At 37.9% G+C, this 18290-nt stretch overlaps 1 protein-coding gene across 1 annotated transcript in view; it reads left to right on the top strand.

Moving 5' to 3' along the window:
• Window positions 1–1517: 1517 nt before the first annotated feature.
• Window positions 1518–18290, top strand: part of LOC140231437 (uncharacterized) — a 140881-nt gene continuing 124108 nt past the window's right edge. The window contains exons 1-2 of the mRNA XM_072311564.1: window positions 1518–1756; window positions 4177–5736. Coding sequence (XP_072167665.1) covers window positions 1555–1756; window positions 4177–5736 — 1762 coding nt within the window. The 5' untranslated portion in view covers window positions 1518–1554. The remainder of the gene's footprint in view (window positions 1757–4176; window positions 5737–18290) is intronic.

Genomic DNA, 18290 nt, shown 5'->3' with positions numbered 1-18290 from the left:
TTACAAAACGGTTACTCAAGTTGAATACGCAGTCGTCGGGGACGATGTGCGACGTTTGAACAATCACTGAAACGCTTCGCCGATCGACAAAAGACCTCCTTAATTGATTAGTCGCGACGAAAAGAGACGACTTCGTTCCGACTCGTCGGAACCATCTTTTGTTGATATTTATAATGAGCCAAAAAGAGCGCAGTAATGAGCACATGAGGCCCAAAATTTGGATCGTCGGGGACGATTGGCGACGATCTTTTGTCTCATATCGTCGCGACGAAGATATCTCCCTAACACAGTTTTTCTGTTGTGCCTAAAGCACATACAATATGGATTCCTTGGTTGCATAGATACTCATAAGATAGTATGAATACTCTTGTGAAATTATACTATTTGTTGCGCTGCATATAATAATTTGTGCTTTCTATCTTATCTGTTCTCAGGAATATAAGGCAGCCAAACTAAAGACAATGGACTGCACTCAAGCAATAAGGAAAAGAACTCACGAAAGTGAAGATGAGGTAAGTGAGTACCGTATTGTGTTTGAGGGTGTTTTTGTTTTCTTTGAAATTTCATCCCTGTTCATTGATATCAAATAAAATGATAAGTGATTTATATCTGTATGTGTACTAGGTGTAAACATCTAGACCAAGATAACACATATGTACATTAATAATCTTTGACCCACTATTAAGCCATTTGTTATTATGTATACATGCGCACACACACACACACACACACACACATATATATATGTGTGTGTGTAATTTGGAAAAGGCTGTCATGGTTGCTACAGGTGATTCAAGTTTGAGCTGTATAATTTTATGGAAAAAAAACACTAAAACAAAATGCAAAATGAAATTGCACCTGTAAATCTGAATCAGTTGAAGTTGTACAGCTTTTTACAATTAAAAAGAATGTGATATCTCAAATGTTGGCTTTTTTACAATTTGTATATTTCTAGGAGTTGAACATAAGGGAAGAGTGGAAAGATCGCAAAACTTACCGAGGAGCATTAGGTGAGATTGAGTCTGGAGACCTGGAGGAGTTTCAAGTTCAATTTGGGGATAGTGTTTTCTATCTTCTGAAATCACCGAGTGAGTGCTTGTGCCCTATGTATTAACATAATCACAGTATTCACAAAGAGGGAATCCCATCCATATCTTGTGAATTATGTGTATAGTTGAATATATCTCCAAACAGCATTTAAATTGTAGGCCTCCAATATATTTCTTTTTTTAAAAAAAGACAAATGTGCTGCAAAAGAATAAAAGCCGGATTTAGAACAACAGGTCCACTCTTGTAAAAGGTGTACAACCTGGTACTCACAAGAATGGCATTTAGTTACTCTCATTTCACAAGTAGCAAAGCAGGGTCTTCAGCTACTGAAATCGCATTGATGCGGAAAAAAATTGGTCTCCCCTTTATGTTTGTTTGTTTTTTCAACTAAAACTACATGTAATTTATCAAATTTGTCAAATTGCAGATGCTGATGAGACATCAGAGTGCTTGACAGAGGTTAGTGAACCCAACAATGTAATTCATGCAGAAGTCACTGAAGACATGAAAGTCTGTGAAGCGGAGGTAGTCGAGAGCGCTGGGGGCAATGCAGCAATGGAGGAAGATGGTGCTGCCGTCGGAGAAATGGGTGCCAGTCCAGAGGTGGCAGTCAGAGGAACAAAGACAGCAAACAAAGGAGAAAAATCCAGCACAGCAGAGAAGACTAACGACGATGAACTTGACAGACGTGGTGCTAGTAGTGATAGTAAGTGATTGACTGTGAATATGAAATGCTTTTTCAATATTATAGAACTAAAATTATTACTCAAAGGACAATCATTGCAGAGTGTATATGACCTATAGGGCGATAGGGAAGGAAACAGCGATTGCGTGGAGGATATTTACAGTGTACTTGCAGAAAAATCAACAAGAAAATTAAGATGTCAATTTCCCCACAAGAATTTGTAGGTCTTTTACTTGGTGTTCTGCAATGTATTTTAGCAGAATATGGGCAAAAGAGACATGGGGGGGGGGGAATCCCATCAATGGGTAGCGACTATTTGAAAATTTGTGGAGCTAATTTTTCTGAGCGCGGTAAACACTTTCAGTAGAAATTAGCAGAATTATTGTGCATTGTGGTCCGGATTTTAGGGCGTTTGCAGGATATTAATGCAATATAGCAAAGCAACCAAGCTTGGAGTGGAAGGAAGGTTAAGGGACTTTAATATTGAGAATACGCGTAGTGAATGTTCCTAAGCATTCAGAATATATGTTTTTAAGGCAGAATTTAGTGAAGTCATTTTGCACTTCAGCAAGGATTTCATGCATGGTATGGAGGATGTGTGCAAGGGGATAATCCCACTCTTATCAAATGAGGAACTTTTCTTCTTTTTTTTTCTTCAAAATATGCATGGGGGGGGGGGCATCTCTACTTTTCCCCTCCCCACATATAACCGTACCTACCTCACACCATTTTATGATTACTAGTTAGCTTCTGTAGCCATATCAATGACTTCACATGGATTCTTAAACAATTTAAACAATTGAAGGGGCCAGTGCAATATAGTGCTTACCCACACAAACATCATTTTGAGATAATCGATGTAGAATGTTTGGAAAGTCCATACATTGTACATTGATAAAACATGAATGCATGCACTTTTTACCATCTTGTTGGTTGAATTCAAATATGATGTTTTCACAGAGGTTAGAGTGAAGGATAAGGATTATGAAACTGCGTGTAACTCAATTTTGACAAAAGTGTGGGTTAGCACTATATTGCACCGACCCCCTCAATTTTCAAGGTAGGAGTCGAATTTGCAAATCCCCCCAATCTCCATCAAAACATAATATATCACCGGGAATATTAAAAAAAATATCTTTGTTTGTTTTTTGAGATCTGGGAAGTCAGTTGGCTTGTAGAATTTCAAATTAAAAAAAATCTATAAAACAGCCTATTGGCATGGTTAGTCAATGAGTGTATATATTCTGTCCCTCAGCCCCAAAGAGATTTTTCTCCTCCCCACCACTAGAGGGCGGACTCTACAATGGAGTCAGTGATTTCATGGGGGCCGCCATAGCTCACTTAACAATGGCGGACTTTGCGTACTATGTATACATTTCTACAGCGCGTATTACGCGAACTTCTGAACTTTTACGCGAGTACGCACTTGATTTTGGCTGCTCCTCGGTTGCTCGTTTGCTAGCGTGTTGGCACGAGGGGTGAGCCTACCGTTGTACCGCCTCGTTGTCATCCAATGCTCCCCTTGCGCTCACAAAACAATAGTACAGGGCGTATGAAGACTCCGCACTCTAGCAGTCACTGGGGAAAATCTCTTTGCTCAGCCCTTGCTTTTAGCTGTTCCCTGTAGTATTAAAGGCATAATTTACCATTGCAGATGAAACAAAAACCCAGCATTAGTGCTTCAAAATAGTTTTAAACTGTGAGTTAGGAATAGAAAGGAGCAGTGTAAAAATTTGAACCAGTGTAATCGATGTTAAGTATTGCTGAATATACAAAATGTGAACTTTAGTTAAAATAGAAATGTTTCCAGACTAAACTCAACAGTTATGGTTTAATGAGAAAAATAGTGATATCTCCTTATATTTTAAGGCTTTATTGCAAAAATGTTATATGGTAGGATGTTTCGTGATACAACTGACCTACACATATGCATCAAAAGTGATTTCTCTAACACTTTTTAAATCACTGCTCCCAAAGGTAAACAGGACCTTTAACATTAAACATAGCCATATGATAAACATGATTGTGGAGTCCCTTGCTTACTATTCCAGCCAAGGGATATAGACTTTTTATTTGTCGTGCTGCAGTAATACATTATCAGCACTAATGTACATGAAATAAAGATATGTTGTTTTCATGCAACAAGCCATCCTGCAGGACACCCTTTCACCAAATGTTTAATTACCAAATTATCGCTATCAATAAAGCAAAATTAATTTGAAATGGGCAGTCATAAAGTCAGCAATCCAAACTTTCAATTTCTGCAGTTGTTATTTTCTGAACTTGCATTAGCATCGAAATGCTACTACATGTTTATTGGACCTTCTGCATTATATGCTTGCAGTATGGGCCCACCATCTTGATTGAATGGTGGTCACAAAAATATCTCCATATTTCCGCTCATACATCATATGCAAGACATCTTTTTGTTTCTCTTACAGTGTTACCGCCCATCGCTGATAAAAGTTCCAACAGTGACGAGTCCGATGAAGATGACCCCAACTACAGCGAAGATACTTCAGATTACTCTTGGTATGAATCTGATCATAAGTTTGATGCAGTTCCTATTGCTATGGATAGTCGGAATGTAGTGATCAAGACACGTGCTGAAGGCACAACTGTTCCTGAAATGAACGCCGGTGACGTAGATGAAAATAAAGGACCAGGTGAAGTAAACGATCAGCAAAAGGAAGAAAATAGTCCTATAGATGCAGAACAGGAGAGAAGCATGCAAAATGATGCTACCCAAGGAAAGGACATGAACCTGAGCAGAGTAAATAAGTCATCACATTTTTCCGGAAATACAGCTAAGAAAACAGAAGAACAAGTGAGTAAAAAGAAAACGACCAAAGAGAAACCACAGGAAAGCGGAAGATTTGTTGTTTTCGAGATATCATGGGAGAAAAGAAATGACTACCGAACACCACAAAAAGAACAATATCACGGGAAAATATCAGTCATGAGAACCGACAATAAAAAGTATGACAGGGTAGCGTATTGTATGGTGTGCAATGAAGCAAAGAAACAACTCAGAACCCATCTGCTGCAACATAAAGATGAACCACTGATTGCAAAATACTTAGCTACAACAGATCAGAATGAACGACGACAACTGCTTGCCCAGATTAGAAACACTGGGAACCACCTACATAATTGCAGGGTACTTAAGGAAGGGGAAGGTGTGATTGTCCCTGTTTGTCGCCCCAAGTATGATGCCGATCACAAATTGTACCAACCGTGCAACTCTTGCCTGGGTTGGTATGCTGAATCAGATTTTCGGAAACATGCGTGTAAAATAGGAGAAAGGAACGCCGAAAGTGCGGACGGTCGAATGATGAATCCAACGCCATGTGAAGAGAGAACGTATAACGAGGTGATAGAAGGCGTAGACAAAGATATGTACCTGAAGAGAGTAGGCAAACCCTCGGATGCTTTCCAAAGTTCAGCAAAGAAAAGAAGAAAAGGATTGAGGAAGAACGAAACTACAGAAAAGAAAACACAGCAAAGTGGAGGAAACAGTCATGTCCAGGTATCATGTGACAAAAGCACAGACGGCGGAACATCACAAAAAGAACGAGGAAATCAAGGGAAAATAACAGTTATGAAAACTGACAAAAAAGGAGGAAGGAAGTTTGCATATTGCATGGTTTGCAGTGTAGCAAAGATAGATCTCAGAGCCCATCTCCCGCAACATGAAGATGAACCACTGATTGCAAAATACTTTGCTACAACAGATCAGAGTGAACGACTACAGCTGCTTAGCCAGATTAGAAACACTGGGAACCACCTACATAATTGCCAGGTGCTTAAGGAAGGCGAAGGTGTGATTGTCCCTTTTTATCGCCAGGATCATGATGTTGATCACGAATTGTTCCAGCCGTGTGTCTCTTGCCTTGGTTGGTATTCTAAGTCAGAAATGTTGAAACATGCCTGTAAAGTGGGGAAAAGCAACTCGATTCGTGGAAAGTCAGTAGAAGAAATAGAGCTACAGTGTGATGAAGGTTTGTGAAATATCAGGAATTTTAAATCTTGCTGTACAGGAAGTCATTTAGAGTTATTACTTCTTTGGATTCGGAGGGGGGGGGGCTCTTTGTCCCCCCCCCCCCTCCCCCCCTTCAGATCTCGGTCATGGATCACGTGATCCTCGCAAAAATTCGCACTAAGGTTAGGTAGAGGCCAATGTAATCTACAAAACTGAATAGTTAGATTTTTCAAATTTTAATTTATGTATTATATAATCAGTTGATTTATGCTAATTATGAATAAAAAAAATAAAGCTCCAAGACTTCTAATTTTTGGTGAAAATATTCATTTTAACCCTAACTAGGGAGGGGGGGGGGGTTCGCACAATGTATCGCTATCGCGAGAAGCTATCACGGCGACGTTTCATGACTTTTTTCTTTTGAGTCTTCTGCATCTGTTGACACCAAATTTGTGATGCCCGGGCGCACGGTTCTGAAGTTGTGCATAAATATGCACGTTCGTGTCAGACCCAAAATTGCTCAAAAACGTGAATTTGTGTACAATTTCAATGCAAACTGTGTTTACAGGCAAATTTCATAAAAGCATATTTATTTGGGGGTTTTATCGTTTAAAATCAATTAATGACATATTTTCTTGTTCAGAACAATGTCACGGACAAATTTCATCGAAAAAACAATGGAAAACATGAAGTCGAAAAAACAATGAAATACATAAGAAATTCAAAAAACAATAGAATACTAAGGAAATTTGTTCTGATTGCACAATTTTTTTCTCTTACATTTGCAAAGGACAATAAAAAATATTTACACAAAAAATGTGCCTGTTTTGAGCTTTTTTAAATGATTTGTACCAAATTGTCTGATTTCATGCATCATTATGCATAAATTAGCATAATTTAGCGTAAATGATAATTTGTGAAAAAATTAACTTCATGGTACTTTAGATTACATCATAGGCAATGTGTGTGCCAATTTTCGTCGCGATCGCATGGTCGACGTCCGAGATCTGGAGGGGGGGCCTGGGAGGCCCCCCTCCCTCCGGCTTATCATCTACCTAAATAGCACTGCCTAGTTAGGGTTAATCTCCTCAATAATAATATTGAAGCAAAAATTCGGCTTCATAATTATTTCCTATGTATTTTATTGTTTATTGAATTACTGATGTATTTCTCTGTTTTTTACTCTTTTTTTGTTGTTTTTTTTTCATTAAAATTTGTTGCAGAAACTTTTTAAAGCGTAATCAAGCTAAAATAAAAAAATCATTATCAGCCATTGAAAGTAGAAATATTTATTTTTATATGAATTTATTGCAAAAACACAGTTTACAATGGATTTGTACAGTGGACTCCCGCTATAACGAAGTCCTCGGGACCAGCAGTTTTCTTTCGTTACATCGGAATTTCGTTATAACCGAACAAATAAACAATAGAAATACATAGAGTGGATGACATTGCAGCCCAAATTTTTACTTCGTTATAACCGGAATTTCGTTATAACCGTGTTCGTTATAACGGGAGTGCACTGTACACAAAATTGTGTGTTTGAGCAATTTTTGGGTCAGTCAATGAGTTTTTTCAAAGGGGCGTAACTTCAAAACGGTATGCGCGGGTTCAACAAATTTGGTCTCAAAAGTTGGACGATACCTGAAAGAAAAAGGTTATAAAATGTCGCAGCGAGAGCATCACGCGTTGCAGGATAATCACATGACACGTCAAGGGGGTATAGGGTTAAGTCATCATGTATAGAGATTTTAATAGCAGCTGAATTCTTCATTGTTTTAATAGAGATCTTATGAGCAGCTGAATTCTTCACTATTAGATTTTTTTTTTTTGGAAATAGAGGAACTAGACTTTTAAACTAAAGACATTAAACTAAGTTCCATGATCCAATCATAATCTTTTCAGACAACCATTTTTTTGTGTGTGTGTGAAATACTTCAAAATTAATTTGCTATTTCGCTTGTTGGGACTCACTTTAGCATATCCCATTGTGATCAATCAATGATTCTTCACGTTATGGCTTTGTGTCAAATCAGTTGATAATATTCCAGGCTTTTGTTCCATCATTTTTGACAGAGTGCACTTCAGAAATCGATGACCAAGTACCGGAGCCAGACGACACCTCTGAACTTTGTCTGTGGGTTGAAACTGTGGATGATGAACCCAATGACTCACATGCAGAACATGTTGGCATGGAACCCAGTGAAGGAGAACCTGAAGTAAAAGGTATTATTGACTGATATTATTTTAGATATAACATTCTTTGGACTGCCATGGAGTTATATTTTCCTGAGGGATTTGATTTGATATATTTTGAATACATGTTTAATTAATATAAACAACTATCCGTATGTCCCCAAAAAATTACAACGGGAGCTCCACAATGATACCTTTAAAAATAGTAAATCAATCTAAATACAAATAATAAATCAATCTAGATACAAATTCAGGGTATGAAACTGTAACTCATTGCCCACATCTTACAGAAAACCCCATTCGATATGCTTCAGTGTTCAAAGAAATGAGAAATTTTATAGAGGATGTCAGGAATCTCTTCCCTCCAAGTTTTGTCTATTGTATTCACACACAAGATCATCGAAATGCTAAATTTGTAAGAATCAGATTTGTGACATGCTTTAATTGCACAATCCACATTTCTCTGTAACAGATTAACCAAATTAAATAGGGTTTTCTGCAAAATAGAGCTAAGATGATACATTTTGAGACCTTGAAGTAGCATTTAGACAGTTTAATCATATTGGGTGTTATCAATGCGAAAATTTGATTGTATTTTTTTGGGGGACATACTGTACACTGTACTATATTTAAACCTGTATGCCTACATGTATACTCTAAATGATGCTTGTTCTAACAACCTATAATTACATTACAGTTAATACATTACATTTTATTAGCTCACTCGTTTGTGTAGATTAACAGTTTTAACTGTTCCAGAACCTATAGCAAAATATTCTCAAAGCTGAATGATTTTATAGCTTGCCTCATGTTTATCAGGTTTTGTTCAAATTTTCATTGTTGCACTCAAAAATTGTACTCGTTCATTTCAGATTAACCCTAAAGGGGCCGGGCTTCTTTGGCTATGCTCAGACCGGGAGGGGGGATTCCGCCCCGAGATCTCGGCCATCGGTGGTGCGATCGCGATGAAATTTTGCATGCGTGAGACCCGCGTCATAATCTACAAGATTGTGTTATAAGATTTTTTGAAACAATCAATTTCTAATTTTAATTAATTAATTATGCAAATTAAGCTCAAGGTGATATTTTAGCTTAACTAAAAGCATTGAGAGTCTAATTTTTGATCTGTAAATCTGTTTTAGCATATTCAACAATTGTACATCACAAAAACTTCCAAAACTCATTTCAATTCTTATGTATTTTATTGTTTTCAGAATTTCTTATGTATTTCTTTGTTTTTCAACTTTTGTTTTTTCTTTGTTTTTTCATTGGAAATTGTCACTGACCACTTTTCTACCATAATTAGCACAAAATTAATCAATGAAAGTGATTAATTGTAAAAATAATCAGGTTTTTATGCCTTTCATGACAGAGCACTGTTTTCCATAGGAAATGTACACAAAATCACAAAATTGTGCCCGTTTTGGAGCGACATTCCGTTACAAAAATGGGCGTGGCCTCGCAAAAGTATCCGCGGACGTTGCAAATTTGGTCTCAAAAGTTGCGCGAGACTTGAACGAAGAAAGTCAAGAAGCCTCGCGATGAGGCCTTCTCTCGTTACAGAATTATAGCACGAAACGTCGAGGGGGGGGGCGGATTCCGCCCCCCCCCCCCCCCGGCCCTTTTAGGGTTAATTAGAAGCTGATCAAGAAGTGCCTTTTTGTAAGCTGTAAGCAAATAACACTTGATCAGCTATGGAGAGTTTTGGTGTTTGATGTCTTTAGTTGTTTGAAGTTACTCTGCCCTGATTATCCATAAAGATGAGATTTGAGATATTTAATGGGATTATTATAATTATTATTGTTATTATTATTATTATTATTGTTATTGTTATTATTATTTATTCAGCATTTGCAAAACAATGCAAGTGATAACAGAGAAACAAAATAAACAACCAAACCACAAGAAAACAAAGTGTCAGGCTTTCCCTGTTGAGCTTCCCTAAGGAGCCAGGTTGGAAAAAAGCAATCAAAATCACTATTACCCTTGGGCCTGTCCAACCAACTTAAGGATGCACATCAGGGAGTAGTTGAACATAAAAGAAAAGAAACAGTACAATTTTGAATTGAGCATATACACCGGGTGAATTATTCTACATGCAAACTAAAAATATCATTGTGGCAAATGGGTATTCATTCCACCCCCTCCCGTAAAAAAAGAAAAAAAAAATCCACTGTACAAAAAGTATGTACCAGAGAACATCTCAACAACAACAAAATATGTCCCCTCTAACTGCACTACTGACTAATAATGTATTCTTTGCACCCAAACCCTATCCCAAGGATAAAGATTGACGTACCTACTACATCTATTACGACTTGTTTACTTGCACCTGCTATGAGTAAATTAACATTACAGGTAAAATGGCAATTGCAAATTGAACACAAAATATACTAAAATGTACCTTTTGGTTGTTGTTTTTTTCTCTATGATCCACAGCAGAGAGGCGTAGAAGGAGAGTCCGTGATCGTGAGAACTGGAAGTGGACTCCAGCTGAACGAGCTGCAGTAGATAGGCAACTTTCGGTATTTCTTGCTGTTGGGATCCTTCCCAGAAAACGAGAGTGTCAGGAATGCATAGATAATGAGGAGGTACTAAAACATAGAACATGGACAAACATCAAAGACTTTGTCAGATCCTGTATCATCAGAAGAAACCGAAAAGCAATGACTTGAGGACGTCTGGTCTTGCAGTTGATGAGCCGATATAAGACGCAACAAGAAGGTGGTATATGTTGTGTAATCACAATGTGCTATTACAGTTTGGAATGACCACTCAGAACCACAAGGAAATAGTCAAGTGTAATATTTGCAGTGCAGGTTGTACTTTTGAAATTTCGCCTCGATCTCTACAATCCCGAAAGAGAGTGCATCATTATGTATTAAATGCATGCTCATCAGTCGTATTGTTTTGAATTAGATCAACACACACCGTCAGATGAATGTAAAAAGATACATAATAGTCTGGCAAAGTAGCTCCAAATTCTGGCATGATTTGAGTGTTCGAGTGTAATAATAAGGCCAATGTTTTCAAATAGGCATAAATGACAAGGCTGAATATGTGGTATGAAATAATGGTAGTTATAATATCTTAATGTGGACATGTCATTTCATCATACAGAGCTGTAGTGTACATGTATAATTTTCATCAACCGCTGAATTACGTATTCGCCGGCAATAAGGCCGCAGCACTGGATAAGCCGCATTTCGACTTGGGTGATGCAAAGAAAAGAAAATGAATAAAATAACCCCCCCAAAAAAAATCTTGTCTGATCAAAACTTAATTTTCTTCGTTGTATTGCTGAGAAACTTGGATATTTCTCCATCTTTTCCACAAGTTTCATGACAAGAATTTATGTTTGAGTTAGATTGAGTTTTTTTTTTTTCAGTTGATGCAAACTTTGTGTCAGGATTTTGAATGATATTTCTGTGTGTACAACTGTAAATGGGAATGTCAAGTCGGTAGCTAGGCATCTTTCAGTAATGCTTGCTGTTGGGGTCATTCCCAGAAAACGGGAATGTCAGGAGTGCATAGATAATGAGGAGGTACTGAAACATGGAACATGGACAAACATCAAAGACTTTGTCAGATATAGTGTTGTCCGAAGAGCCCGGAAACAACGACTATTGAGGACGTCTGGTCTTATACATGTAGTTGATTAACGAGCCGATAAGACGCAACGTGAAGGTGGTATGAAAGTATGTTGTGTAATCATAATGTGATAAGTTTGGAATGACACCTCAGAACCACAAGGAAACAGTTTCAAAGACAAGACCTGTAATACACTGTATTTGCAGTGCAGGTTGTACTTTTTAAATTTCACCTCGATCTCTGCAATCGCGAAAGAGAATGCATCATTTGTATTAAATGCATGCACATCAATCGCATTGTTTTGAATTAGATCAGTGCTCACCTGCTGATGAATGTAAAAAGATACAATCTGGCAAAGTACAATGTAGCTCCAAATTCTGGCACGATTGAGTGTTCGAGTGTAATAATAAGGCCAATGTTTTCTTTGAGTTTCAAATAGGCATAAATGACAAGGCTGAATATGTGGTATGAAATATTGGTAGATATTAATGTGGACATATCATGTATAATTTTCATCAACCACTGAATACCATATTCACTGGCAATAAGGCCGCAGCACCGGATAAGCCACATCTCTACTTCGGTGATGCAAAGAAAAGAAAATACAGTAAACCTCGCATGAGTCGAAGCTCTCGGGACTGTCAAAAATGCGTCGACTTAAGTGAACTTCGACTCTCGCGAGAGTCGATTTTTTTTCGACTCACAGTTATGTACATGTATCATAGTACATTTGCATGCATGTGTGTGTGTGTGTGTGTGTGTGTGTGCGTGCGTGTGTGTGTTTGCATTCAAATTTGTCTGTTCTTGAAGATAATGTTCTTATTTTGTTCTAAATTGAACATGGAATTTGTATCAATACTAGTAGTTAAACGTAGTTCTGAGAATGTCTGCGCTAATGTGGCAATGGGCATGCTAATGTGGCAATGTGCATGTGCTATGTCTATGGTGCAACATAGGTAGCCATCTCTGTCAACCTGCCCTGAGACAAACACTCTCCCAGGCCCACCTCCATTGAACAAAACTATACAGCCAGCCGGGCACGCACAAACAAGCTCCGCCCACTTGGCCTGTCACTAAAATATCAAAGCAGCGATTGGTTGACCAAGTATGGATGTGCTGTGTGTATGGATAAAGTATGGATCGATGTGCTGTGTGTATACATGTATACATGTGTATGTATTCGACATGCGTGCGGAGCGGTACGGCGAGTGTGCATGCTTACCTGCAGCAGGTCAGGGGACGGGGTTCTGCGACATTTTTTTTGTTCTCGAAAATGTAATGAGAATGCCAGACAAATCTTCTTCGGCTCAAGTGATGTAAATTACGTGTGTTTTGTACAAAAGGGACTGAAGGTTTTACTTCGACACAGCCGAAATTCGACTCTCGTACTTCGGCTTATCCAAATATTTCATAGAGAAAATACATAGGGAAAAATCGGGACTTTTTATTTTGCTTCGAGTTAAGTGATTTTCGACTCACTCGACGTCGACTTATCCGAGGTTTACTGTAGATAAAATACCCCCCCTCCCAAAAAAAACAAAACAAAACAAAACAAAACAAAACAAAACAAATAAAACAAATAAACAAAAAAAAATCTAAGTTTTTATTTTTCTGATCAAAACTTCATTACTTTTCTACATTGTATTGCTGAGAAACTTGGTTATTTCTCCATCTTTTCCACGAGTTTCATAACAAGAATTTATGTTTGTGTTAGATTAAGTTTTGTTTTGTTTTTTTCAGTTGATGCAAACTTCGTGTCAGGATTTTGAATGATATTTCTGTGTGTACAACTGTAAACGGGAATGTCAAGTCATTAGCTAGGCATCTTTCAGTAATGCTTGCTGTTGGGGTCATTCCCAGAAAACGGGAATGTCAGGAGTGCATAGATAATGAGGAGGTACTAAAACATAGAACATGGACAAACATCAAAGACTTTGTCAGATACTGTATCATCAGAAGAAACCGAAAAGCAACGACTTGAGGACGTCTGGTCTTGCAGTTGATGAGCCGATATAAGACGCAGCAAGAAGGTGGTAGGCCTACATGTATATGTTTTGTAATCACAATGTGCTAAGTTTGGAATGACCCCTCAGAACCACAAGGAAACAGTTTCAAGTGTAATATTTGCAGTGCAGGTTGTACTGTTGAAATTTCGCTTCGATCTCTACAATCCCGAAAGAGAGTGCATCATTTGTATTAAATGCATGCTCATCAGTCGTATTGTTTTGAATTAGATCAACGCACACCTGCAGGTGAATGTAAAAAGATACATAATAGTCTGGCAAAGTAGCTCCAAATTCTGTAATAGTAAGGCCAGTGTTTTCTTTGGGTTTCAAATAGGCATAAATGACAAGGCTGAATATGTGGTATGATATATTGGTAGATATAATATCTTAATGTGGACATGTCATTTCACACAGAGCTGTCATGTATAATTTTCATCAACCACTGAATACCGTATTCACTGGCAATAAGGCCGCAGCGCCGGATAAGCCGCATTTCAACTTTGGTGATCAAAGAAAAGAAAATAGATAAAATAACCCCCCTCCCCCCCCCCCCCCCCAAAAAAAAAAAAAAAGTTTTTTTTTTTCTGATCAAAACTTCATTACTTTTCTACATTGTATTGCTGAGAAACTTGGATATTTCTCCATCTTTTCCATGAGTTTCATAACAAGAATTTATGTTTGTGGATTAAGTTTTGTTTTTTTCAGTTGATGCAAACTTCGTGTCAGGATTTTGAATGATATTTCTGTGTGTACAACTGTAAATGGGAATGTCAAGTCAGTAGCTAGGCATCTTTCAGTAATGCTTGCTGTTGGGGTCATTCCCAGAAAACGGGAATGTCAGGAGTGCATAGATAATGAGGAGGTACTAAAACATAGAACATGGACAAACATCAAAGACTTTGTCAGATATAGTGTTGTCCGAAGAGCCCGGAAAGCAACGACTATTGAGGACGTCTGGTCTGATAATTGATTAATGAGCCGATAAGACGCAACGTGAAGGTGGTATAAGTATGCTTTGTAATCATAATGTGATAAGTTTAGAATGACCACTCAGAACCACAAGGAAACAGTTCCAAAGACGTGATATTTGCAGTGCCGGGTGTACTGTGAAATTTTGCCTCGATCTCTGCAATCCCGAAAAAGAATGCCTCATTTGTATTAAATGCATGCTCATCAATTGTCTTGTTTTGAATTAGATAAACACACACCTGCAGATGAATGTATGAAAATAAATATAGTCTGGCAAAGTAACTCCAAACTCTGGCACATATTGACTGCTCGAGTGTAGCAATAAGACCAAAGAATGTTTTCTTTGGGTTTCTAATACGCATAAATGGCAAGGATAAGATATGATATCTTTGGACATTACATTACATAGATATGATATCTTTTGGACAGTACAGAGCTGTAATATACAGAGTATAATTTCCGTCAACCGTTGAATACTTTTATTTCCACTTTTAAACTGTACTGTTATTTTTGCCGTACTATACAGAAGTCAAGCAACAGAAACTCATCAAATTTTCTCATTAGACGGCTTCATTGAGCAAGTGCATGCAATGCGTATGATGATATACATTTTCTAAGAAGGAGAAGTAAAAGTAATGTTTATCATGTGAGTCTGAATTACATGGGTGAAACTTCAAACCTTGCTTTTTCATCGTCTTGTGAGTCATACTGGTATCATAATGTTACAAATTTCATATCATTCTCAAATTATCTTATTCTTGACTGATACCTTTTGGTATTTTATGATTTTCGTATGGGAAAATCAACGAATGACATGAATCATCTTGCTGTCTATTTGACTACCAAGAAATTAGTGAAATTCTCCTTCCCTTGTGTTTTCTTCCATTCTCATTTGCTGTTAATGCATACTGGTTCATCAGGTTTCTTGAAATTACTGCACATATTTTGTTACACACTTCCTGAAATAGCGATCAGTCTACATGCATTTTGAAGTACAGTTTGTTTGTAAAATGACGAACTACAGATCAACTACACGTATCTCGAGAGTTGAAAGGTGGGTAGACCATGAGGCGTGCTACCTTCGAACTCCTTACAAAGTATTTTTAAAAAGATGTCTTATCTCTTACATGTACATTGTATGTCAAAAGTAGCTATTCGAATGAATAGTGGACAAAACGAAGCATAATTCTCTAAAAGTGTTCATGTCATGTAAGCTTTGCTCTTTTGACCAAAGTTAAACGCAACTTACTACAATTTAAGCACAAGTACATGTATGAGAATCTATTCAATTACCTTTACCAGCCTCCGCATGTTGTCAGCATTTATATCCTTGAGATACGATGTAATGGCAGTGAAGTGTTCATGTGAAAGCGTAACATTTCCTCATGTTCTGTGTCAAGGTAATTGGATACGTTACGGTTACGGATCACTACACAATGTTCGAAAAAACAAGTCGACATGGTACGTTATCGTTAATTCATTTTACTTAATGTCACTCCAGGATGGTCAAAGTGAGGGGGTTTTAGATCCAAACAAGGTTGTTTCTTACATTTTGGAAGTGATCCCTTCAGGTGAAGACACTATCCATGACTATCGTAAACAATGTAACTTGAAATTTTGGTGATAGTGTTGATGTTACTGCATGTGTTATGGAACAACAACAAATTTTGGTTACTTATGTACCGGTAACATGAAGTCTTTTCTTAATGCCACCAACTTTGATTACAGTACTTGTACTGTCAGTTTCGGTTCACACCCCCCCCCCCCCAATCCTGTGTGGTGCATGATCTAATCTGCTCTATATCATATTATGTTGTTGAAATTCATCAAATGATAAGTTCTCTGTTGGAAAGCAGGGCATTGTAACGAAACAGAACTATGCAAATGGTCAATAAATCCTAACAGAAGAGTAGATGCAGTCGTTTGTTGTGTCATATATTTCAAATGCACATAAAGGAAGATATTTGGCGAGGAAATGAATACATGTACATGGTATAAGTGTAGGAAAGAGTTCAGTTGTGGTATGCTTGCAAAGATATATATTAATGTTAAGGCGCTCCATGCCAAAGACCCGGGTTTGTTTCCCGACGGAGATCAATTTTTCAACTCTTGCGCTTTTCCATTAAGGAGGAACAGAAGTAATTCCTCTGAATACGCAGCTGCGGTGGTAATGTAAAAGCAGTGCATTATTTCTTTCAAAATTCAACGTACACATAAATTAACTTTAATTCTAGTGTATAGATAATCTTTACATAATCTGAAATTATCATGATTAATATAAACATTCGATTTTTTAAAATCATACTGAATCGTCACACTGATGGTTATGCAAAATATGTGCTAGCAGTTTACTATTCCTTTCAAACTTCAGCATACACATACATTAACTTCAAAATTCTGGTGAGTAGGTAGTCTTAAATAATCTGAGACTACAGCATGAATATGAAATATGTGAAAAATCATATTTTTCTTCTTTCGATTAAATAGATACGTCACAATACGTCTCGGAGTGAAAACAAGACTGGTTCCAAAAAATGGTTAAAAGGAGCGTCAGCATTATATCACTCAAGCAATATAATGATAAGACCTATTGCAGCGGGGTAAACGGGAGAACATACAACAGTAAGCTGCGCACCTACTTGTAAAAAGTGTAGTTCGTGAGCCATGATAGATCTACGTTCATGCCCTGTCCCTGGAAGCTCCGTGTGCGGATGATTGTTTTTAGTTCTTTCACGTGTCTTTCTTCAAATGCTTCCATGTCCTTGTATAAAATGCAACATTGCAGACCTGTTAGTGTGTGATTTGTTTTGTTGAAGTGTTGTGCGACTGGATGTTGTGTTTGACTTCTAATTATGGTGCTTTTGTGATTGTTGAATCGTTGTCTGAAGTTTGCTGTTTCTCCGATGTAGACAGCCAGGGGACATTGCTTGCATGTAAGGCTGTATACTACATTCTTGCTGTTGCAGTCCCCTGACGTCGGATGGAGGGTGTGGCCGGATCCAAGTTTGATATCTGTATCTGTGATTAGGTGAGCGCATATTTGACATCGTTTGTTTCCACATTTATGATTTCCAGTAGGGTTGATTGTTCTGTTGACTCGAGATCGTGTAAGCAAACTTTTCAGGTTGCGTGGCTGTCGTTGTGCATGTAGGGGATGTGCTGTCGATGTTAACTCGGGAGCTACCGATTGGACTTGTTTAAGAGTAGGCCATTCTTTCCTCACTTCCTTCATGAACTGTTGTGATGTGGGATGATATGTTGTTACAAAGACTTTGCGTGTGTGTGGACGAGTCTTTGGGTTTGAGATTATCGTGATGTAGTAAGGATGAGCGTCTTTTTGCTATCGCGCGGTCCCTCCCTGCTTGCACAATGTCTAACGGGTACCCCGCTGCAACGAATTTTTGCCCAAGCTTCAAAGACGCATCCAGAAATTCCTTTTGATCAGAAATGATTCGTCTGTAGCGAAGCATTTGACTGTACACAATTGACCTCTTAATATGATTAGGATGGAAGCTGTTGTACTTTGGTCTGTCTGTAGGTTTGTGGTAAACAGACGTGTTCAGCTTCCCTCCTTCTTTGCGGATAGTCACATCAAGAAAGTGTACTTCTGACCTAGAGCTGTCCATAGTAAATTTGATGTCGGGGTGAACCATGTTGAGCTTGGAGTGGAACTCCGACAGCTGTTCGTCAGTATGGGGCCAAATGAGAAAAATGTCGTCAATATAGCGGACGAACATGCTAGGTTTTAGAGTTTCTTTCGAGATGAATTCTTCCTCGAGTACGGCCATAAAAATACTGACATATACTGGCG

The sequence above is a fragment of the Diadema setosum genome, chromosome 8 (assembly GCF_964275005.1).
Source record: "Diadema setosum chromosome 8, eeDiaSeto1, whole genome shotgun sequence".
Taxonomy (NCBI): Eukaryota; Metazoa; Echinodermata; class Echinoidea; order Diadematoida; family Diadematidae; genus Diadema; species Diadema setosum.
Note: the sequence above shows the minus strand (reverse complement) of the source record. Positions and strands in the feature narration are given on the sequence as shown.